This window comes from Stylophora pistillata, chromosome 4 (genome assembly GCF_964205215.1).
Source record: "Stylophora pistillata chromosome 4, jaStyPist1.2, whole genome shotgun sequence".
Lineage (NCBI taxonomy): Eukaryota > Metazoa > Cnidaria > Anthozoa > Scleractinia > Pocilloporidae > Stylophora > Stylophora pistillata.
The window spans coordinates 13,509,211-13,533,229 of record NC_142522.1 but is presented as its reverse complement, the minus strand read 5'-3'; the positions used below and the strand labels follow the sequence as shown (position 1 = coordinate 13,533,229).

Here is a 24,019-nt window from a genome sequence, read left to right as displayed (position 1 = left end):
TGGTATTTTGATTGCCGGGGATTTTAACAGATTGCAAATCACACGCCTCCGTAATAATTTCCAGCTAAAGCAAATAGTCCATTTCCAACGCGAGGCAGAAGGACACTTGATTTAGTCCTCACTAATATTTCTGAATTTTATCAGGATCCCATCGAACGCCCGCCTTTCGGTTTATCTGACCATGTCTCAATTGAGCTCCAACCGAAAGAGAGAGCACATGTAAAGCAACCCACTATCACTAGTAAGACGAGAGATTTGCGCCCCAGTAAGCGCCAAGCAATGGGCACCTATTTGGATGCTGTAGATGTGAACACCTTGACTTGCGCCTTGAAAACGTGCGCCGAAAAGGTCTTGCTCCTGGAACAGATCATAAAAACAGGACTTGATCATATTCTTCCTATTCAATCCCGGAGGGTGCACTCTACTGAGCCCCCTTGGATCACATCTACACTTGAAGATCTTATTCAAGCACGCCAGCGCGCCCTTTCCCGTGGGGATAATCAACAGTTTCGGGAGCTAAGGAATCGCGTGAATCGCGAACGAAAAGCGTGTCGGGCTAAGTACTTTCAAGCGAAGGTGAAGCACTTGAAGGAGTGTAGGCCGTCCGCGTGGTGGGATGAAATCAAAAAGCTTAGCGGCTCTTCTCCGGCTTTCACGGAAAGATCTTACGTCACGAAGTCCCTGCAACACCTGTATGAGCCCTCAGATGACATCTCTCTTGCCAACACCATCAATAAGGCCTTTCTCTCGCCTATGCAGTGTTTCTCTCCACTCCCTGCTGATTTTGTCTTAATACCCTCTAACAGTGCAACCCAACAGCCTGTGCTTGTTGTATCAAACGAGTCGGTTTATAAGAAATTGACGAAACTGAACAGAAGCAAAGCGCATGGTCCTGATGGTATCCCAGGGTGGGTGTTGAAAGAAAATGCAGATTTACTGGTAGCGCCGATAGCAGATATTCTTAATTTATCTTATCGCGAAGGTCGTCTCCCTCATTCATGGAAAGAAGCGGATGTCGTGCCGGTGCCTAAGCAAAGACCTGTGCAGGACATAAACAAACACCTTCGACCCATCTCCCTGACTCCAATCTTGTCAAAGATAGCGGAGGAGTACGTTGTCGACACTTATGTTAAGCCCGCTGTCCTCTCAAAGATCGACCCTCAGCAATTTGGTACGGTGCCTAAATCCAGCGCCACGCATGCATTAATTAGTATGATTCACTCTTGGGCGAAGTCAACGGATGGAAATGGATCGACTACGAGAGTTGTACTCCTTGACTTCCGGAAGGCATTTGATCTGATTGACCATCATGTTCTGGCGCGGAAGCTTTCCTCCTACGATATTCCAAGGCCGATTTTGTGCTGGATCATGGACTTTTTAACGAACCGTAAGCAAAGGATAAAACTGAGTCGCGATTGCTTCTCGGAGTGGGAAGCTGTTCCTGCAGGGGTGCCACAGGGGACGAAATTGGGCCCCTGGCTGTTCCTTATCATGATAAATAATCTTTCTGTAGCAGACACAACTATTTGGAAATACGTTGATGACACCACTCTTGCCGAATCAGTATTGAAGAATGAGTCTAGCTACATGCAATTACGTGTAAATGAACTTGTAAGACAGTCAGAAGTTGATGGTTTCCAATTCAATGATTCTAAATGTAAAGAACTGAGAATATCATTCTCCAGATCAGGTAGTCTGTTTGATCATATTACTATCAATGACAAGCAAATCGAAGTTGTTTCATCTGCAAGGTTGTTAGGAGTGATAGTCTCGGACAACCTCAGGTGGAACGCACATGTAGAATCTATATGCAAAAAGGCTGCGAAGCGTCTGTACTTCCTAAAACAGCTAAAGCGCGCTAAAGTTCCATCTGAGGATATGCTACTTTTCTATACGACATGTATACGCCCTGTATTAGAATATGCGTGCCCAGTTTTTCATCATTCTTTGCCGCAATATCTGTCCAATGAAATGGAAAGGTTGCAAAAACGCGCGTTGCGGATGATTCAACCTGACTTATCCTACGCTGAGGCTCTAGTAGCTCTTGACGTTGTGTCACTGTACGAGAGGAGGGAGATCTTGTGTGATGCTCAATTTGATCAGATTGTAAGGGACGAAAACCACAAGCTCCATGATCTACTGCCTCCACACAACGAGTCCACCTATCGCACCCGCAGCCAGAGATACTTCAAGCTACCGATTTGTAAGACAAATAGGTTCAAAAACACATTTATCATGGCGAACAGTTTTAATTATTAGTAGCTATCTTAATTATCTGTATTTTAGTTTTTGACACTTCTCTTATTGTATTTTATTGTAGATTACACTTTGTAGCTTTTATTGTAGTTATCTTAGAGTAAGTGATAATTTATTTCCATTGTAAAGTAAGTCGTATTTCAGCCGGCCCGGGGGCTGCAATGATTTTACTCCCTAATAAAGCTATCTATCTATCCGTATGAATACCTTTAGGGCAACACACATGCAGTAACGTGGTCGGTTTAGCGAACAACGCTTGTAAAACCGCGCCCGTGTTTATTCAGTATTTAGTCTTTATCATCTTCACGCAGGTCACTTCAACTAGAAATGGAAAAGAATCACCGATCGCATACAGATAGCTTACCTTTTATATAGAACTACTTAAAAAGCTTCAATTGTGCTGTGATTAATACTTTAATTAAAACCCAACCGCTTAAAAGCAATGAACACCGAGGCCTTTCCTTTCCTGCGAAGCGAAAGAAAGCGAATTGCGTTAATTCTGCATGTTGAAATCCACTACCGGTAGTGAAATCTCAACGTGCAAAGCTGAAATATATGAATTGAAGATGAAACATGTTTAGCGGGTAAATTGCTGTACATTTCTTCTCATTGTCCTTTCAATGATGTATAGCAACTATCTTGTCGGTGATAAAAATTAATCAACAATCTTTCTCAAATCATAGTTAATAGTCCCCTCTATTAACTATGCTCAAATGTTACGGCGTTTGACTCTGTCAGAGGTCGAATTTACATTCCTTGATTAAGAGGGAAGCTCACTAAACAATCATGCAAGTTACTAGCGCTGGTTTGAAGTTATGCAATTGATCGAGCCTAGTTATTTTAAATGGGCATCAAAACGTCAAACTGTTTTCGCTGTTTGTGATCATTCTTTAGAAATTGTTAACTTATCATATTCTACCTCAGATATTTAAATTTCTTTCTGCCAAGTTACATCAAACGGGACATGACTGAGATATGATAGAACGCTCTAAATTCCAACGACTTCCTAGTGTAAAGGCAACTCTTGCGAATATGTAACATTGTATTAGTTGTTTTAAAACGGACAGTGCTTACCAAGAACTTCAGTCGCCTTCCGTGCCTTTCTTTAACTTGATAGTTAGTTTTCTCTGTTCGTCCTTTTAGTTTTCCCTGCATACGTCCCACGTCACTCATCAGACAGCCAATAAAATATGACCATCTGTCCTCGGCACAAAATTATCTTTTCTATCATTTTCGCAGTCATTTTCGCTCGTAGCCCCACCAATGACCCGCTCTTCCTCGTGGGTCTCAATAGGGGGGTAACTTTGACGGTTGACAGTTAAAGTTTTCTGATCTTGACACTAGACGGTTAAATTTCATGGCATTGGACACTTGACGGTCTTTAGGTAGAATTCACTTTTTTTAGAATCAAGTTTATTTCTACATCACGCGCAAACAGTGAATCACGATTGAAATATATTGGTAATTCAGCTTTTTAAACCAGGATCTAGACAGCATTATCGTGCTCAAAATAGCTCAAGTGCACCAGAGTTAAGTATCAGGGTAAATGTTTGGATATAAACCTCACATACTCAAGTAAAGACCAACAATGCATCTATTACATTGGGTTTGACCCTGTAAGCTCATCACCTAATAATACGTACCGAAATTTTTTCGAATTGGCAGCTGGGACACTTATTTTAAATGCAAGGCATTAATCTAGCAGTTAAGCGAGTTTTTCTTAAAATTTTCAACTACTTGTCAAAACATTTCGTGGCTGGCTTGACGCAGCGTTTCGTCCCTGACAAGAGACTCATCAGATATACTTTTCGTAAATTTCAAGTGAACTCGTCGAGCATCGCGCTCAAAATCCCATTCGCGAAGTCAAGATGTAAGCAACATAGCATCCTCTTTGCGTTAGTTTACAAAACTGATCCTCAAGTTTTAATAGCGGGACATCTCAAAGCGCTAGTTTTCACTTCTCTACGTTCAGAGGGGCGTTCAAGAGATGGAGCCATTTGTTCGAGGGCCGAAGGAGGATTTACTTACCAAAAATCGCAAGAAATAAATATTTCAGAACATTGCACACCATTAAACCGTGAATCTCTCGTCAGAATGATGCGGTTCTCCAAATAAAGATGAATAATGGTCTTATTTCATGCGAAATGCACCTTATCGCGAAAGTTTGCGTTGCGTGAAGCATTTGATCGTGACACGAAATCACTAGGACCTAGTTGAAAATAAATCCAACACAGCAGCGTAAATGTTGTAATTTTAGGTGAATGACGAAGTGAATCAATTATTTTGGTACCAAAACAGGAGAAAGAGCGGCATCTAGAACATCAGTTCCTTTTTCGTACATCATATTGGCTCTTGTTTGTCGAAACACATTGGCTGAAAAAATGTTCCACTGGTCACGCAGTTTAACTGTTTATTGTTTGCAGTTTTCTTTTCCTACCAATAGGATGTAAGAATTTTAATTTTAAAATTCCTGTATACTTGGAGGAACATGTTGAAAAAAATTTTTGTCCTTACAAACAAATAGGAAGATGTCAACCCTGTATTGCTTCAAATGCCTTCACACGAGCTTTCTGAATGTGCTTTCAATCAGCTCTGTCGTCTCAAAGAAAGTCAGGTAGAACACATTGCTTTCACAGTCAAGTTGAAGTCAAGTAGTAAGAATTATCATAACACCAGTTGGGTGTCGGCAGCTGGTGTGAAACTCGATATTAATGCATTGCTATGTCTACTGTTAACACTCTTGGATCTACCGTACCTACGAGCTAGCCAATCAGAACGTGCAAAAGGCAACATTTTCTTGTGTAGTATGTAAGTACTTTTTCATTGCTATGTCTACTGTTAATACTCTCTTGGATTCACCGTACCTCCGAAATCGAGCTAGCCAACCAGAACGTGAAAAAAGCAACATTTGCTTCTGTAGTATATAAGTACTAAACCATGTTCAAGGTACCAGCCATTCGTTTGAAATGTGGTTTTACCATTGTTTAGACTTTGTTGCCAACTTTATACTCCAAAAAGTCCAGGACCGAGCGATTCATCATTTCAACGGTACCAATGATAACGTAACTTCTCATGTCTATTAACCTGGACGGGGATTTCAACGCACTGTACATGTAGTGCAGTGTGCACATTTCAATAAGTATTCGTGTGATCAAATTCAGAAAACTTTATTTGAACGACTATACTGTACATGTGTGGTACAAATATAACTAACCTCTGTTCACAAATTACTTCTTTTTAAACATATAAACCTCGGGTGATTCCTTCGAAAACTGTTCAACAGTTTTTCCCACCAAGATCCTTATTTATTCCCAATGCAGCTAGAAGAGTGCAATTAAATATAATAACAGTTATAAGTCACATTTCGTAACAATAATATTTATCATTTTAAACTGATATAATTTAAATTCCCTAGAAACAAATTTATGCTGAAAATGTTTTCCATCTCAAATAATCTAGCAATAATCATACCCTATAGTCATACCCAATAATTTACAATCATAATTCTCTTACAAGAGTTATTTATTATAACATAGCGCGCGCTAGTCCTATCTAATTCCTATTGCGTCAACATGAACAAAATCTTTATGTACGCACTGCCGTGCTCAACAAAATGACGTGTGCAGTTTCAAAACAGCTGCAAAATTTCCGTCGTGTGAGTTCCTTAAGTTAAACTTTCGGAAAGCGATATCAGTAAATGAAGACCCGCAAGTAGTCAAGCCAACAAGCACAACGAAAACGAAACACAACAGGCCCGTTTCCCGAATTTATCGGAACAGGAGCTGGAGAAAATTTTAGCTGAAAGACATTCAGCAAGAACTAAGAAGACTACAAATTGGTCTGTGGCGACTTTTAAAGGTAAACGTCTCTGTTGATGACGTTTTTTTTGGTTTCATTTGTGAACTCTACCGAAAACCATTTAATTACAAAATCAACAAAACAATCGGAGACGCCAACATTTTCGGGCAACTTTCATTTCAAAAAACATTACAAAAACGTCATTCAGCACCCAAATTGTTTTCTTATGTTATAAAAGAATTGTTTCATGCTTTCAGCAGTGAGTATACCGAGTTATGGAAGCACTTGGGAAGTTTGGAGAGCACTCAAGAAGCTACAGTTGCTCTCGGCTGCGCCTCAAGAAACTCTTACGCTTCTCTCGTGCTCTCCAAACTCCCCGCGTGCATCCATAACCCGATATACGCACGCTAAGCATGAAACAATTCTTAAACATTTCATAATAGCGCGATATTTTTTGCTGTAAAGAACAAATGTACCAAGCTGTAGATGATCAACAAGAAAAAGCCTGAAATTTGGAAATTGCCCCATCTGTTGTTTCATCTGGATGTTAAGTAGATGAACACTTCTAATCAGCCCTCGTACAAATTAACACTTAAAAAGTTACGTGGGAAAAATTATGTTTTGATGGTGGTAAGTCTTGTGGCCTTTCATTTCGCGGCAGTTTTCTCCACAGTAACATTCGTGTCTTAACTTTTGGTCCAGCAAGCAGAAGATCCCTCTTTTAAGGACAGAGAAGCTACGAGTCTGAAATACAGTTCTTCTTGGCCGATTGAAACTGTAACATTAGCGTTTTCCGTAACATAGGATCAACCAGTAAAACAAACTTCTGACCAGGAAAAGTAAAATTACTGTCAGAGCTATCCAGAGTAGCCATTTGCTCTAATGCCTGAGCCCGCGCATCTTTGAGGAACTGTCTCAAGCGGTCTGGGTCACCACTGTCATGCACTCCATCCACCTCTTCGCTCTCGTCCTTTGCGATAACTACTTGGTTTACAATGACCACACTTCTATTGTCTTCTTCATCCTCTTGTAAGTCAATGTCCCTAATAAAGAGAGTTTGCTGGATGGTATCTGAGGCTTGGCCCACGATGAATAACGTGTCTCTGGTCAGCAGCACAGTTCCATCATAGTCCTGCCCAGATGACGTCACAACAGTTGCGTCCAAGTGAAGAAGAAGATCAAGATCTGACTGATTGTGCAGCATTTTCCTGTAAATATGAAATGAATGGATGGTTCTTAAGTGAATTAGGTTTCCAAAGTCATCTTCCCAATGACAGATAAAGTTGCTGCAAATGCTTTGATTTTGAACTTAGTCAGTTCAAGCAGCTTGCTAATAGCTTCTCTGCAACAGTGCAACGATGTAACCATGTAACAATAGGGAGGAAAAGTAAAAGCCAAATGAAGATTGATTTCTATGGTATATCGTCAGTAAAAAAGAAAACGCTCCTTCCAAATCTAACACTAGTCATTGAATATATAACTTTTTACTCTTTATGTAAAACATCTTAGTTTGTGCAGAAAACTTCTTCCCAGAATATGAAAATTATGATGCATTTTTAAAACATGTGTAAAAATGTATGGAACTCGTATCAAACTTGTAACAATATAAATGTGAAGTGCTGCAAATATAAATCCTGTGGCAAAATATATGGCTGGACGTAACGAAAATTAACGTGATACAGAATTGCCATGAAACAGACAAATTGAGAGAAACACAAGATGCCTTACCAGAAGTATTTCAAATGGCTGTTTGTCGCTGAAAACGCCAACCTTTCTCCCGGATCAAACAGTCGGTTTGGCAGCTCTGTTAAACCGGCCCCTTGTAGGATTCCCTGCCCAGTCTGTGACACGAGCTCCATGGCACCACCCAACGGTTTGGTAACCACACCTATGAGGCCCTTTCCTACACCAGTAATGACACCGCTGGCCGCTTCTCTTACATCATTGGCTCGTCGTATTCCCTGGATGGGCTGATCTACTATGCCCGCTACAGCACCTAGGAGACTGAGACCGAATCCTCCCAGCCCTTTCGATAATCCTGCGAAAGATAATCAAAACTTAGCCCGACGGCTACCTTAGCTTTGAAGAGAAGCGTTACCATAATACACTAAAGACCAGCAAACTTATTAAACCTCTCGTGACCCACATTGTCGTACCTAATGATGCTTTACCACTGAGCTCCAGTAACCTGGGACTCGATTATCAAACCTTGCTCAAAGAATGCGTCCCTGTTTGGGCGAGGATCAATGACCGCAATGGAGAAAATGACGAAAAGGACGATGAAACCACTTTTCAGTGGTAACAACGATCATGGGATACAAAAGAGGGCCCGAATAAGTCAAACACGCCTCTGAACCCTGTACCGGTTACCTCTACGAAGAGGCACCTCTGAGTAAGGATCGCTTTCTCTAATCCTGAAGGTTTTTCCGAATTGGACGTTTCATCGCGTTGGTTTAACTGATGAGGACAGTTCTTATGTTTAACATGAATTAAAAAACAGAAAAAACGTAACTATATTGTACCTGTTAGCACTTTCTTTGGTCTTCTGCATCTTTGTTCCTCTAGCAGTCGGAGATATTCGCTATCCATACTTAATCGATCCAGGTTTCGAGCCATACTTGACGCAAGACTTGTGATGGATGTCAATGCACCAGTGGAAAGATGCCTGACAAAAGACGACATGCCTCGGGACATACCCGACACGAACGCCCCAGGCCCGCGGGTCAGCCCGTCATATGGCAAATAAAAGAAGTCAGCTACCCCTTGACTGAAGCTCCTCACTAAACCTGCGGGATTCCCGAGGAGTTCAAGAGAACCCAATACCCAGCCCGCCTTGAACAGCGCTGCGGTCACGTAATGATAAGTGAGCTTCTGAATGAGGGCGGAACTTGGGAGATAAACTGGAGACAAGTGAAACTGGCCAAGAGATAGAGGAGAATCATCTACAGACAAAAAGAGCTTGGCAGAGCCGTGAAGAGTGACACTTAGCGTGACGGGAGTTATTTTCAGCTCGCCCATTAAGATTGGCCGAACATTTGAACACGCTGCGTTATAAATTTTTTGTCGATCAGCCTCTAAGTGACTAGACGACGTTGACGAGAGGTAAAGAAGAGGAGGCAGAAATGATACGGCCAAGTCCCCCAGACGATAAAGAAAAGTGTCTTCGATGTACATTGTCAGCGGTTGAAGAGTAACACATACGGAGCTGAGAAATGTGTCTTCTGCGCACGGGCCAGGCTCGTATACGATTTTGATATTGACAAGCGGCTTCGCTCTTGAGCGATGACCGGGTTTTCGCTGTGACGGCACTCTTTTTAGCGTCATTGGAGCGCTACTTGGTGTTAGAATCACAGAAAACTCGTACACGTCGTCTTGCAATTGATTATCGACCTGAACTGCTCCAACGCACAACGACAAGTCCCGGAAATCATGTCTTCCATCCTTCAAAGTTCCTTCCGCAGTATGTTTCACAGAGATACCTTCGGCAGTTATTCGGAAAACTTCGTAGGGATTTCGGAAGTTCGTAACTTCATCTATAATCGTCACCCCTAACTGACAAATGAATAAATCAGCATAGATGACTGGTGAGACAGGTGATACACATTGCACTGTATTGGCCCTCGCACAATCTTCTTCCGACGGTTGAACCTTAACATATGTACAAAGTCTTTCTTGAGTTACAGTCAGCAGAACCTGTCCCCTCCCAGGCAAATTAACACACATTTCTCTTCGAGTGTTCAAGTCAAAGCCATAACTCCACCCCTGAGGAACTTCAGTTGTCATCTCAGCAGCTAACTCTCCCCGCTCACCTTCTTCCTCTGATATTTCTGCCACGTTGACGTCGTACAACGCTTGGATGTGCAGTTCGGGAAGCCGCTGTACCTCACTGGTAGTAGCGAACCATTCACGCATGACAGGAAGTTCATAGTAGGTGGAACTAAAGGCCATGATTACGGGAATCTCACCCAGTCCCTGCATTTGCTCCACGACTACTATTTTTTCAGGAGAACCGCTCACGTGGCTGGGGCTCTGCGGGGGTATCGCCTGTCCAAACTGAAGAGTGAAGGGGCAATCGTTTTGGAGAAACAGACGGGGAGATGGATCTGGAGAAATAACAATGTTGACTATACCGTCGGCAACGTGCGACGTCACAACTACAGGAAGTGTCGCGCTATCATCGACGGACACTGCCACAGATTGACGAGGTATTTCCGGCGTGATCAGCACAGCACGTGACCATTTACGGCCTTTCACCTCATTAGCTGAAGACTGCTGCTCTTTTTCAAGGGCAAGAAACAACACAGGAGATGTTTGGCCACTAAAAGAAGATTCCCCTTTTTCACTGAATACCACAGCTGTGGGCGAAAGCACGTCCCAAGTGGTAATTGGTGTGAACTGTTTGGGATCGTTTGACAAACAAACCGCAGTAGCTCGGGTCACATTGTCCACTGGCAACTGGAAATTCAAGGATTGAGAATATAGGTTAGGAAGCCTAGTTCAGTGATTAAATCTCCTTGTTTGGGAAAAGTGGTATCTAGTTAATCACAATAGACCAAAAGCCGGGTAAACACCACGATGGCTAAACGAGAACTCAGAGAAAAACGAATTTAAACGGAATCCAGCGGAGGGAAACGTTAGTTGACCCCTCCCCACGGGGGCTTCTCCTACCCCTAACCCTGCAGGAGACGGGGCCTGCGGTTTATTCGTCCTTATCCGAGAAGACTAGAATATCTATCCATTTTTTGATTATAGAAAGGTAGCAAATTCTCCTCACTTATTTTAAGAACATGAGTATCGGTCCGGCCGGGGCTCGAACCCTCGACCTCCCGCACAACACAATCCGGCGCTCTAATCAATAGCGCTTTATACTATTACTAAAAATAGATTTTGTTACGTGATAACCTATGAGACCCCCCGCACAGACTCAGACAAACATTGCGACCAGCTTAAGGAAATGTATGAGCGAGAGCTGTAAAATTAAAACAAAACGACGGAAAATTTCGTCAAAAAATGACTTGGCGTTCTAAAAGGAAGCGGCATGGTTGGTACCAAACACTGTTGTTGGGGTGAGTGTAAGACAGACTCACGATATGTAGATAAATGGCCAAAATCACTCAAAGATTGAAAGGAATTAGGGAAGAAAGTATTCATTCCTTTCCCAAAACCTTCGCGAGACATGGCAAAGTGCAAGCGTTGGCTAGTGGCTTGCTCGCGTGAGTTTTTTACGGAGAAAAACATAACAAGAAACACTTAAGTTATATTTGTGCTCTTCACTGGCCCGGCGAAAAAGGTCCAACAGCCGAATTTCCCGATCCACTGAAGGCAAATCTAAGACCAGCGCAAGTAAGTTGAACACATGCTCCTAAGAGGAAAGCACCGAAAGAAAGAGAAAATTCAGCGTCAAAGAAACAGAAATTATTCAATGAGAACTGCAGGAACATTAACTACATAAACTACATGAACTGGCATTTAATAGAAACACAACCAGTATTGAGCGAAATATACAAAAATCCGCCGCTCGTATCTTACAAAAGAGGGCGATCGCTCAAAGACATTCTCGTGAGGGCCAAACTTTGAATAGGCTATTCTAAACACGCGCTGGGGAGTCGTGTAGGCCTATCAAACCCCTTTTTACATTGTTTACATCAGAATTTTCTTGAAAAACTTTGGCAGCAAACCATTTTCCATGATCGATTGCCGGATCAAGGGTGTGATAATTCCCGCATCTTACACAGTCTGTACAAGATCTTCTCGTTTACCGCTTAATTTTAAGCCCCTACATTTTAACCACCGTTTTAGCTGGTCTACAGTGTATTCTTCCGGTTCTCTTTCAAATTTGGAGCCAGGAACGCCGTCCTCTTCGGTCAGAACTGTAAGAGAATAAGCGAACTACTCGCCATTTCCCTTGTAGCTTTCAAAGAAGTGGAGTTTGTTTGTCTGAGACACGCGGGGGGTCTAAAATTTCATGAAGTCATTAGTATAAAGCGCTATTGAGCTAACCGGGAGGTTAAACCGGATTATTTTTGACAAATTGCTATAAATACTCCGCGGTTAAAAACTACAAATTATGGATACAATAGTCTTCGTTTAGAACAGTGATTTCTTAAGCCGCTCATCCACCATTACATGATAACTTTGAAGTTTTCGTCAAGTCCCCTCTCCAATCCCCTCCCATTCAATGCCAGCGTTATATCAACATAGAGCTGCAGTGATGCTTTTAGAAAATCTAGAAATTCTAGGAGTTGATGACTTTAGAGCGGTAAGTTACTACCCCAGGAGGCTTCACTTTGCTCCTTACGAGAAAAAGTTTGCAAAGTTATTGAATACCTAACTCCTTCCTCCTACCTTTTGGATGATAAAAGAAAAGAACTCTAGAATTACTCAGCATAAAATTACGAGAAAAAGATTGGAAGAAAGCGTGAGTTGTCTGGTGCTTTACAGTATTTGTTAGTCCAGTTCGACATTTCCCAAAAGACAACACAAAACAAACTAGTCATCCATTACCTTTTGGCCAGAGGTCACTAGAACAGGATGGACCATTAAAGGTTTTCCAAAATTGTTTATCACTTGAAATCTCCGCTCAACCGATATGATCTTGATTCCCCGACACATTCGAGATGTGACGGTCCATCGAGCACCAAGAATTTCACCCGAACTCAAAACGAAAGCGATCGGAACAGACAGGCCTTCGTCGATATCGTTTGAGGAAGCCTCTTGGCTACTGGGTGTATCCGATGGAAGAGACACTGCTTCGGACCAACTGCAATCTTTGTTTCCAAAATAAGCACCAAACTTCACTTTTCCCTAAGTAAACAATTGATAGACAGTCAATTGGTCAATGGAGCAAAAAGAAAACAAAACAAAAAAAACAGTTACTCATCATTTCCATTACTTTTAAGCATTGATTAAAGGGCCTTAAAGTTTCTAACATGTGCCAAGAATAATTTAGAGCAAGAATAATTTCAAACTGGTTTGTGGCATATGTACAAAGATTAGGTTTCAACTTGGTAAAGCTATCACTGTGTCGCGTAAAAAAAGGGACTTCCTTTCAACGTATACAGTTGAGTTTTGTGATTTGATCTGGAAACAACGACAATTAAAGTCGCAGATGGAATACGCCTGCAAGGATGCACACGTTTGAGAGCCGCGCGTAAAAAAAAAAACACACACACACAAAAACAAAAACAAAACAAAACAAAATGACGATAGCTCGTAATGCAATGTGGTTGGCTAGAGCGATTCATCACTTCTCAAAAACGATATGAGTTCTTATACCGTGATTCTGTGAGGCGCCAAGACTGAGCCACTCGGCAAATCTACATCAACGTCTCGTTCCAGATCCCTGATAATCACATGTGCTGCAACGTTGTTGACCAGCAGACACCATGGTAATACTTCCACCAACAGCGAGCTGAGATGGGGCCAGCGTTTTACCACACGGCACTGCACCTCAATAGCAGGGACTGAGGAAGGTTTTGCACGCATATCTATACAAAGCAATAAATAGCTGGTATCTGCATTACATTCTATAAAATCACGAGTAAGGGTGGGTATGAAGATGATTTCTAGAGCCATTTTGCTGCTAAACTTAAATTTTCGCATTCCGATCGGCAGTTTGCTTGTTTTACGTTTCTAACAAAGCATGACACCTATCCTATCACCCCGGTTGTAACAACTTTCTTATCTTGTAAAAAACAAAGACAAGTCGTACAAAACGAACATTTCTGACCTTGATAAGGTGTATATATCTGGTTTGCCAAATGCTTTTTTTCCTCGTCCACGTGACCACCAAGTGATACATTCTTCACCAGAGAAGACTCCGGTTTTTCCTCAGACAAAGTATCACAGCGCCTAAAAAAAGGAATAAAGAAAATGTTATATAAAGGAAATAACAATTTGAGGCCGCATTTTGGAAAATATGTTAAGCGCTATCAGGCAAGGAAAAGTCGTAATGCATACAATTGAAACTGCACGCGTTTTCGTCTTCAAGCGGCCTTCCTACCATGAAGAAATTTACCTTCGGATGTGGAAAAAAGTCACGTCGTTCCCTGGCATTATAAATCCTGCTCAACAACCTGGCTGCTTACTTTTTCTTTAATATACAGTACCCAGATAAAAAAAGAACTACAACAGTGTTTGCCTTTACCGAAAATACTGATGATATTTGCAGTACGGCCATATATCAGCTAGCGGTCTGTCCTCCTCTTCAGCGTTGCTATTGTCCATTCTATTGGCTAATTCTATCAGTGTGGTATTCAGTGGCACAGAGGGACTGGACCATGTACTTGAGCCAGTAAATTGAAATGTCAGCTGATGCCACGAGTTCGGAACCAAGCTATACATATGTTGTTCACGTGCTCGGCCTTGCAGTTGAAGAACTGAGGCCGAGTTTGTATTGGCCGTGAGTACATTCATAAGGACTGGTTCGGGGAGATGGCTCCGCATAACAAACAGAGGAGATAGCGTCACCTAAACAGCATTGTTAATAAGATTACAGAAGAGAAGTGAAATCCTACAGTATTACAGAGCAAAATTCAAATCTATACCAGAGGAAAACCCTCATCTAACTTTTCCTTTTGGTAGAAAATTCTTACCACTTTTCCAAAGGGAGAGCGCGCAGCGACACTTAAACGATTCAAAGACATGTATTCAAAATATAGAGAGAGGCGTACTGGTACCGTAAATTATTCCCCCCTCCCCACCTTTTTATAACTGTCCTTGCGTTAATAAATTTCGGTCATAAAATGTTTTTAAAGCACGAAGGGCCACTGGAAAGCAAAAAACTTAATATACCATGTAAAACTTGCCAAGAAAGACTCAAAATGCAAAGAGCGAATCCTTTGCTTCTGTGTCGTCAGACAATGGCTTTTGTAGACATAACTGTGGTCTCGTGCTGACGAAATTTGGCGCTCACTAGTACACCCCCACTTATGGGATTATTTGACATCATACACCCAAAAAATTGAATCAGTCCTCGATTATTTCAATATCAAGCAAGAATGAAGTCCAACTGTAGTACAACAAGTCGCGTCTAGCCCACCAAAATCAAGATGCAGGCCAAAAGTAAAGAGAAATGGTTACCTTTATCTGATCAGGAGATCCAGGTTTCTCTAAGTTGTACCAGAAATAAAATGTCTGGAAATCTTTCACTCCGAGAAGCTGCAAAAACAAGTACACAGTTTTACGCCCAAGAAATATCATGTCAAGTTAAGTGCGCAGGTCTACCTTAGCCACGTTCATATAAAGGCTTTTTTCAAGAACGACGTCAAAAAAAAAACGCAAAGGTATTCACAGTTAAAATTGACAACCGTAAGAAAATCGATTAAAGTAAAATCCTCTAAAAAATCAGAATCGATATGAGGTTCTTCACAGAAGTTCGTACAGGAAAGTTCGAGAGTTTTGGATGAAAAATGTAGAAAGTGAGGTACAAAAGCCCTCACGGAGATTTAAAATTAACTCATTTGCCTGCACGTTTCCTAAACTTTCAAACGGTAGATGCATCGTGATAAAACGTACGACAAAATATGTTTCCCAAGTGGCCTCTAAGTCAGGGACGAAAAGCAGTCATGACTTGATTGACAGGTGTATTCGCCTTCAGCGCCACCTGTGATCTCCATGATTGGTTCAATAACAAACTCATAAACATAAATATGTCAAAATATGCGGCCATGGTTACCTGCACAATACAATTATGCCCGTTACTCTCTTCATCACCACACTCCAACGGCAACGCCTCAGACCACGTGGTATCGTTAGGAATACGAATGCGCATGCCTGCCAGGCCGCCGTGGGAAATGACGTAAGATGGCAAAGCTGTGTTGGCTGGCAGGGAGACATCCTCAAGAACCTAAAATTGAGCAAAATGTATAAATTGTGGATTTTCGATACCCCTTTCAAAACCAAAGTAACTATAATGAGAATTATAATTTTTAGATACGCGAGGAAAGTTAGAAACTGCACCAAGATCAAGTTGAGCATCTTTAAAATGATTAGAGATCCTTTTTAAGTTCACCATTTTCAGTTCATTTTAATCAACTCCATTGCTCATCGTTTCTCTTCCTTCTTGGTTCATTTTTGCCTCTTTGATGTTTTTTTTTTATCCTAATGAACCTTCATGCCGTAGCTCCTTATCAGCTGAAGGGAGTTTAATACAGCGTTTAACCCTGAAGTAGCACTTTTGTTGAGTCTTGGTTTTTAAATTGCTTTCCTTCACCAATACCAACCTGAGCTATTCATTTTAGAGCGCTTTTCGATTTACTGTCGTAAAACCAAACCCAAAGTTATCACAACAGCCAATCAGAATAAAGGAATATACCCCAAAGAGCAAACGGGAACGCAAAGTAAAAAAAAAAACAACAAAAAACAACCAAACAACGTAAAAGGTGGGAAAATGCGACTGACGTCAGCTTTGAAACTCTTTACGGTGGCCAATTTACAATATCAACTGAGTTGATAAAACCAAAATTACTTTGTTACTTCCACCGACGCAGAACCACAGTTTCCCTAGAAACTACCCCCTTTTTCCATTCGTGATTAGGGTTAATTTCGTATCTGATTGGTTGAAAGAATGGCACAAGTTTTGTGGACCAATCACAAAGCAAAATAAAGCAAAACCAACGCAACCCCATATTACTTTCGACACTCGATTGAAAATTGCTCTATCACCTCTAATCTTATCAACAGGACTTGGTGAGAGCGAATTGTTTACCTGGTAACGGGCCTTGGATGACTCTTCAGTGTTCAGGGAGGGGTTGGTAAGAATCTGCACGCCAACATCGATTGAGAGGCGACTGAAAATTATATGACTTCCGCGAATGATAATCTGTAAAAATTCCAAGAATAAAAAAAGCGTTGTGAAAAAAGCACATGGTTGAAGCGCACGTAAGAAGTAAACGCCATTTCCATTTTTCATGCGTCTGTAAACAGTATCACGTCGCAACTGATAAATCAACAATAAACTTAACACAACCTAAACGTTGAAACGACTAAATATAATTTGGCGAAATACACTGAAAAGTTCAGTCTTAACCCAAAAGAGCAAGTCCTGAGGTTTATAAGCGGGACAGCCTCTGAATATTAGCTTAGTGATGGAAAACGAAGCACACTATGTCAAACTTCAATCTTTTGGTCAACACTTTTGTGAAAATTGTTCGACAGCATTGAGGGAAGGATGGTTTGAGAGCGCTCTGAATAGAGCTCGTTGGAGTTAAGGAAAACACTACTCAGCCACGTTAACTTCAACATCATGGTTACCCTGCTTTCAATTGACTTACTTTATTGACGTAAGCCACAAAAGTATTACGCCATCGGCTCTAGCTACGCTCAGATCACGTGCTCAGACACACGTGATCAGATACACGTTTATCACATTCAAAGAATGTATGACGTAGGGAAAATGTAAGATGAAAATGTATACCTGACGAAATACACTGAAATCCATGCACGGGATCACTAATCAACTAATGACATCAGTACTTGGGGGTTAGGAAAGCACGGATAGTTAACGAGGGGGCGTATTTGCACCCACGTTACAGAATAATAACGAAGCTTGCTATTGACTGCTTATCCTTGGAGTCTCACAGTAGGTGCTTTTAACAACTTACTTGCTTCTGCATGCCAGAGAGCTGTTTAACTTCAATAAACAGTGTTGCGCTGTGTAAACGATGATGAATAGTTCGACTAAACACGCCAACAGTATCAATATCAAAAGGTTCTGACCAGCGCCAGTCTCTCTCGGTCTCGATACACACGTGCAGCCTGGGGGAGGCCTTCACAGTATGCGGCGTTCGCCAACTGTACGCATGCACGTGACGACTCATTAACAACAGTGACTCGTCTGTGTCCACCTGGTGGGAGGCGTGGAAAAAAAAAAAATTTTAGCGCCTTTAGATTGCCTGTCGTCCAATCATATTAGTATACTTCAGAACGAGCGTTTCTTCAGAACAGACACCTCTTTCGACATTCCACAATTCAACTCGTATTTCTACTCTACTGTAAGTAATGGCAGCAAGGTGGCAATAAAAAACATCAGCAACTTGTCACTTCCTAACCCATCACTGTCTCACCTGGCCAAATCTAAGAGCCTCGTTGGTGTCATTGCAGATAACGTAATGGTTCAAAATAACCCTCTGAGCTTCTTTCTGTCCAGTTTGACCCCAAGCTGTGGTGGACAGTGCGATTGTGTGGATCGTACTTTGACTGACATGTGCCAACACTGTTCCCGCCTCTAGACTAGCATCAATCCAAACAGGGGGAGCCGTAGGAGCATCTTTGGCTCTGGGAGGCATAGTCTACATAACGACAGCATCATATTTAAGACAAGCAAGAGAATCAACATAACACGTTGAAGTTAAAACGGAGATATGTTTAGGACAACATTTAAGAAGACAGACAATACCTTGGATAACATAAAACATTGAAATTATGGATTCTTTCCTTAGAAAACCTATTGACTGAGGAATTCATATGGAGGCAAGGATGAACGCGCAAATGGACAACTTATCAACCTTGAACTCACGTTACAAAGGTTGGTATAAACCTGATAACGAACAATCTCAATCTACGTATGATGCACGATCCTCGCAGTAGAGAGCGCTATTTATGCAATAGCGAAAATCAGACCTGAAAAAAATCAGGCCTGTACGGGATTCGAACCACTGACCTCTGCGATACTAGTGCAGTGCTCTACCAATTGAGCTACAGGTACAGGCCTGATTTTTTTCAGTTCTGATTTTCGCTATTGCATAAATAGCGCTCTCTACTGCGAGGATCGTGCATCATACGTATCTATAACCGCAGTTCACAATATATGAACTTCATATATTCAATCTCAATCTCTAGGTTGAAACTAACTCCTAAAACACCCATCAATGCTGAGAAGCATTGAAAAAGATCACTGAAAAGCGGTCAAACGCATTTTCCTCTTGAGTACGAAATTCTTTTGTCTCAACGATCCTAACCTTCTAAAATATATCACCACAGCAACAATTGACTTACTCTTCCTACGTGATACAAGGCCACAGTAAGCCCCACATCAAAAGGGCTCAAGAGAGGCCTGTAGGTAAGGTCCCCATAATCCAGCACCTGTGCATTGCAGTTCCATTCTGCCTGAACTTGTAGGAACCCTCCCGTCCCTCCAACATCCTTGATGACACCACTAAGCCCCTCGACGGTCAGAAGTAAAAATTCTTGGTCCGTTGGAAGAAAGGGATCCATAGTAAACTGTGTTAGATACTGAGGAACAGCTGCAAACACACGTGTGATATAGTTAATAAACAAGCTCCTTGGGTGAAAAGCCTCAAGTTGTCTTTAGTTAACCTGAATATAGAGGTGTTGAATAACGGTTGTAATGTTTCTAAAGAAACTGTGGTGCTGTGGCGGTGAGAGGTATGATTTACATGATCAATTGAGTTGATCATGTAAATGCGCCACCGTAAAGAGTTTCTAAAGGTGACGTTTCGGGCGTTAGCCCTTCGTCAGAGCGAATAGAGTGGAAGCGTTGGTTTGTGAACTAATTGGTCTAAGTATATGTTGTCCTCTTGGGCAAGACAATGAACTCTCACAATGCCCCTCTCCAGCCCATATTTGGCACCTTAAGCAAACCACGACGGCGACGGCAACGAGGACGTGAAACAACACAAAATCTAACTGGCGGAACAATAGCTCAGCACGTGCGTTTTCAACCTTTGTACAAAACAACTACGTGAAATCACCAAAATTTGCGTCGTCTGCGAACGGAAACCGCGACGGCAAATTGTTTTAATCGCCATTTGGAACTCAACGCTACTGTTATACGTTATGCTGAAGTTGAGGTGCGGCGCCATATGAGACGGTAAACACATGCAGCCATTTTCGAAATTCTAATTAAAAGTAGAAATTCATTTTTCAGTCGATGTCTTGCTTGGTGTCGTCGTTCTGACCGCTTATGGTCCCTTTTAACAAAGGCATCACGAGCTCGATATTTCTATTGCGTGATAGTTGATAAAGGCGAAGCCCGAATCAACCAAAAAAATTTCGGCTCCTTTTACAGTAAAAGAGCTGAGTAAATCACTGCTATATCAGAACTGAAAGAAAATTAGTTAAAAAGTTACCCTTTTTAAGGCAGTTTCCGAAAAATTGTAAATACTCTGCCAACAATTTCTGAACAGCTGTTTTCTTCCACACGATGGCTTTCTTTTCTATTTTTAACGGTCTAATAAAATGTCAACAGTTCTGATGCATACAGAGAAACAAAGAAGAGTTCAACAAGAGGTGTTCTTCCAGATTAGAGAAGGATTAAATTAAAACAGGAACAAATACGCAGTGAACAAGCATTAATCTCCTTCTTACCCAGGCCGATCGCGTGCAGGTGGTTAGTGAACTTGACTTGAAACATGCTGATATTCAGCTGAGCTGACAGAGCGGGATTAAGATCCGGCCTTACAACTGAGTTCACCTTGACAGAAGCTGCGAGTGAAGCGGCACTCAGTAGAGACCGGTACGGGGACGCATAGGAGGACGCTACGTCAAAATCACCGTCGTGGCTATGAAAAAAAAAAAAAACAAAAACAAAAAAAAACAAAAACAAAAACATCAAACGTTTGTCCACTAAAGTACTTGGTCCAAGAAGCAAAAAATGATCCCCTTGAACTTTTAATCGTGGACAAACCTGCTGAGATCGCTAAGGACTACATGCATGTAAACAGTATGTTTCAAGATTCGCTTCACTGCCGAGCCTTCAGCTATAATAAAAGCCGCCATTTTAGTGATGTGGGGGGTACTCACGTCTGAAAATTTGACGCACTAAGGGTGGAAAATGTAATGCAACGAAACCACCGAGGAGTGTTGTGCCATATCCAAAACAACCGCTACGAAAAAGACAAGCTACCAACAAGGTCTACAAAAACCAATTGGACAGACCTATCACCTTTGACATCTGGGTTTTTCTCTTCTACAAACCTTCGATCATCCGGGTATTCAATGTCCACCATTACATCTACTACCATCTGCCACTCAGCAGCGACAATTACTTCTGCGGGGTGGGCTGTAGATGGATCAGGGAGTGGAATGTAGGTAGCATTATTCTCCGACAGGGTGAACTCTTTGTAAGTAATGAAACATTTCTGAGTTGGATCCCAATACCGAAGAACACACGGTACCTGAGCACAAAATAAGTAAAATTAAGAACACATATACTGAGACTCGACTGACCCGTCACTGTTAATTTAACAACTAAAAAAATTACCCACAGGTAATAAAGGCACTGTAAAAGGTGTCATCCCAGGCATTTTGAATAAACTATCGTTTTGGCAGAAAATTAGATGCACCGATGATCATAAAAGCCAGGGAAAGTTTAATAATTGTTGATTCATAACAGCATTTTTTTTTTGAGATTCAAGAAGTTTCAATTATTTCACGAATTGTACCCAGGGTTGATATCAGTGGCCTCTTAAGAATTTCGAGCGAAGGGGAACAGGTTCGCATTTGGAAGGGGAAGACACGCAGAGCAACTGTGCGTTTTCTCTCGGAGGTGACATCCGCGCGCGCTCGTCCAGCCTCATTCGAAAGAAACTGCGAGGAACCACACACAACAAGATTATTCCAAAATGCTTCATTAGATCACGTGATACCTGATACTCATCGCCCATGTTTAAAGTATTAACCAACACAGGTGTCGACAAAGGCAGGGGTACCATATCCACCGCGGACAATGCTCGGGGCTCGGGGTACCTCCAAGTCATTGCTGGAGGTCTTTCACTAAAGTCTGAGGTAAACACAACTTCCCACGGCTCTGGATGATGCAGCTCTTCCTCCCCTTTCACAGAACATACACACACAATTAGTTGAAACTTGTTATGAAGTACTCGGTCCTTTGAGGCGGCGTTCGGTCAGTTCTTGTCGCGCTTTGTTAAAAAAGGTTTTAGCTTCATAAAAATCGCCTGGAAACTGCTCCTTAAAAATCAGTTAAACTTGATGGGTTGTTGATTACATCCCCATGTTTTGCCTCTTTAAATTCCAGGATTTCTTCACCAAATTCTCGGGCAATGCTCATATTTTTCTCTACTTTAACCAATAAAATAAAACGAGCTTTTTTACGTCTGTAATGACCTGCCGAAAGCAGCTAATGGACTACAGGGTTTTAACAAAATTCTTTCACAAACTAGACACGCAAGATGTCATAACGTGAAAATTGTCCACAAATTTATTGCTAGATTACTAAGTATTGCAGAGGTGTACTTCAAAGAAAACGTTCGGCTGAACAAAACCTTGTAAAAACTGACACGCCGGTTCTTAACACAGGAGCAAAGAGGAAAAAATTGCAGAACAAAATTTGACTGGGTTTACTTGACAAGGACATTTGAGACAGTAAATTGTGAAGATTTTCTAGGGAATTAAACCTCAGTATGTTTCCTTAACAAGTGTTGTCAACAGGCTTTCTTGCTAACGAAAATAGCAACTTGTAGCAACGCCTCGTAAGTTTGACTGCTGGGGAACAAACCTCCTGATGTCAGAGCGGCTAGAGTCCCGGTCGATCAGTACATTCAAAATTTAAGAAAACATAAATAGCTCCCTTGAACACGTTTTACCAATTCCGTTTTCTCTTTTACCTGAAGTAGTTATGTATCTAAAGCAACCAGCTCGAATATCATCAAAAGACTCAAACAGAACAACACGCTCAGGTTTCTCGGGCGAAAAATCACTTTTATGAATACCAGGTTCCTCTGTTTCCTGCTTTACTGTGAATAGACTGGTAACCTTCTCAACGAGATCAGCGAGGAGACTGAGGCAAGTCACGTGCTCTTGTCCAACATCGACCTGTACGAATCGAGCTTCCATGGCTGCGTAAAGCTGAGGAACACCGCAGCCACTGACGAGGAAATCAAGTAAGGGAAGTTACCTTCTATGCACATACTAGCAGTAACTGGCTTTTCAAAGACATCACTTCAAATGAAGGATACAAACTTTGATTCAGAAAAAAACAATTTGTTGTTGTTGCTTTTTTGTTACACGTTCCCCCTTAGATCTGTCATTGAAGAAGAGCTGTAACAGGCTTCTGCACGGAAACACATACCTCTGCACATATAGATCGCGACTGTGTGGCTCCCAAACCATCTCTACATCGACAGTGCTGCTAAATGGATGAATCAGCGAACGGCATCTATCGTTAACTGAGGTAGATAAACCCATTCCATGTAACTGCAATCTTGTGTCTGCTCGTTTTAAATTTCCTTGTGTAAAAGAGAACAGAAACAAACACTAGCATAAGTAAGTGTTCGGAAAGAAACATTCAGTCAAATAGCCCATTTCCGAATTACGCTTGGCCTCTTTTTCAAAACGAGGCCTGGTGCTCAACCATTCTTGTGAAAATGAGTTTAATTTGCATGTGAATGAAAACTTATAATCACATGAAAGGATGAGCACCAGGACTCGTTTTGAAAATGAGGCCGAGGGTAATTCGGAAATGGGCTATTGCAAGGACTTTATTGAGGGATATAAAAAGTTAACGACAACAAAATTGATATTAATAGTCTTCTAGTATGGAAATGTTTTTTTTCACTCAGACTTTTGAAGCGAGAACCATGGAGCAGGATCTTAGATTAAGTTGAGAGATCATTCCTGGGCTACCATTGGTTCTCTGTTAGGTTCAATTCATTAGCCCTTTGACCCACTGAGAGTGACTAGCATCAAATTTTTGCTTACAATATCACCCCTGAATCACACTTTCAGGTCACCAGAATAAAGGAAAAGACCATTAACAAAAGAAGCTCTTGATTGTTAAACAAATTCTCCTCGTCAGCACCTTAGCGAATGTAGAGAGAACAGTATGGAGAATATGCATACTGATGTTAGGGCGTAAAGGGTTAACTGAGGACTGAAGATCTTTGCCGGATCAGCTGATGAACTGTTTTCCTGTTGACAGATTCATTGTGGAACAACCTAGCCACAAGCATTTGCTTAAACGAATACACACATGATCTACTCAATA

General features: G+C 41.6%; 1 protein-coding gene across 1 annotated transcript in view; it reads right to left on the bottom strand.

The window, feature by feature from the left end:
* Positions 1–5,407: 5,407 nt before the first annotated feature.
* The window catches only part of LOC111329674 (intermembrane lipid transfer protein VPS13B), a 38,929-nt gene continuing 20,317 nt past the window's right edge, over positions 5,408–24,019 (bottom strand). Inside the window, exons 20-37 of the mRNA XM_088757719.1 lie at positions 23,105–23,261; positions 22,641–22,900; positions 21,663–21,847; positions 20,992–21,191; positions 20,383–20,576; positions 19,051–19,298; positions 18,120–18,344; positions 17,658–17,900; positions 16,763–16,876; positions 15,731–15,901; positions 15,136–15,213; positions 14,201–14,523; positions 13,784–13,905; positions 13,330–13,541; positions 12,559–12,858; positions 8,577–10,509; positions 7,783–8,092; positions 5,408–7,262 (exon numbers count right to left, since the gene is read on the bottom strand). Coding sequence (XP_088613845.1) covers positions 6,791–7,262; positions 7,783–8,092; positions 8,577–10,509; positions 12,559–12,858; positions 13,330–13,541; positions 13,784–13,905; positions 14,201–14,523; positions 15,136–15,213; positions 15,731–15,901; positions 16,763–16,876; positions 17,658–17,900; positions 18,120–18,344; positions 19,051–19,298; positions 20,383–20,576; positions 20,992–21,191; positions 21,663–21,847; positions 22,641–22,900; positions 23,105–23,261 — 5,747 coding nt within the window. The 3' untranslated portion in view covers positions 5,408–6,790. The remainder of the gene's footprint in view (positions 7,263–7,782; positions 8,093–8,576; positions 10,510–12,558; positions 12,859–13,329; positions 13,542–13,783; positions 13,906–14,200; positions 14,524–15,135; positions 15,214–15,730; positions 15,902–16,762; positions 16,877–17,657; positions 17,901–18,119; positions 18,345–19,050; positions 19,299–20,382; positions 20,577–20,991; positions 21,192–21,662; positions 21,848–22,640; positions 22,901–23,104; positions 23,262–24,019) is intronic.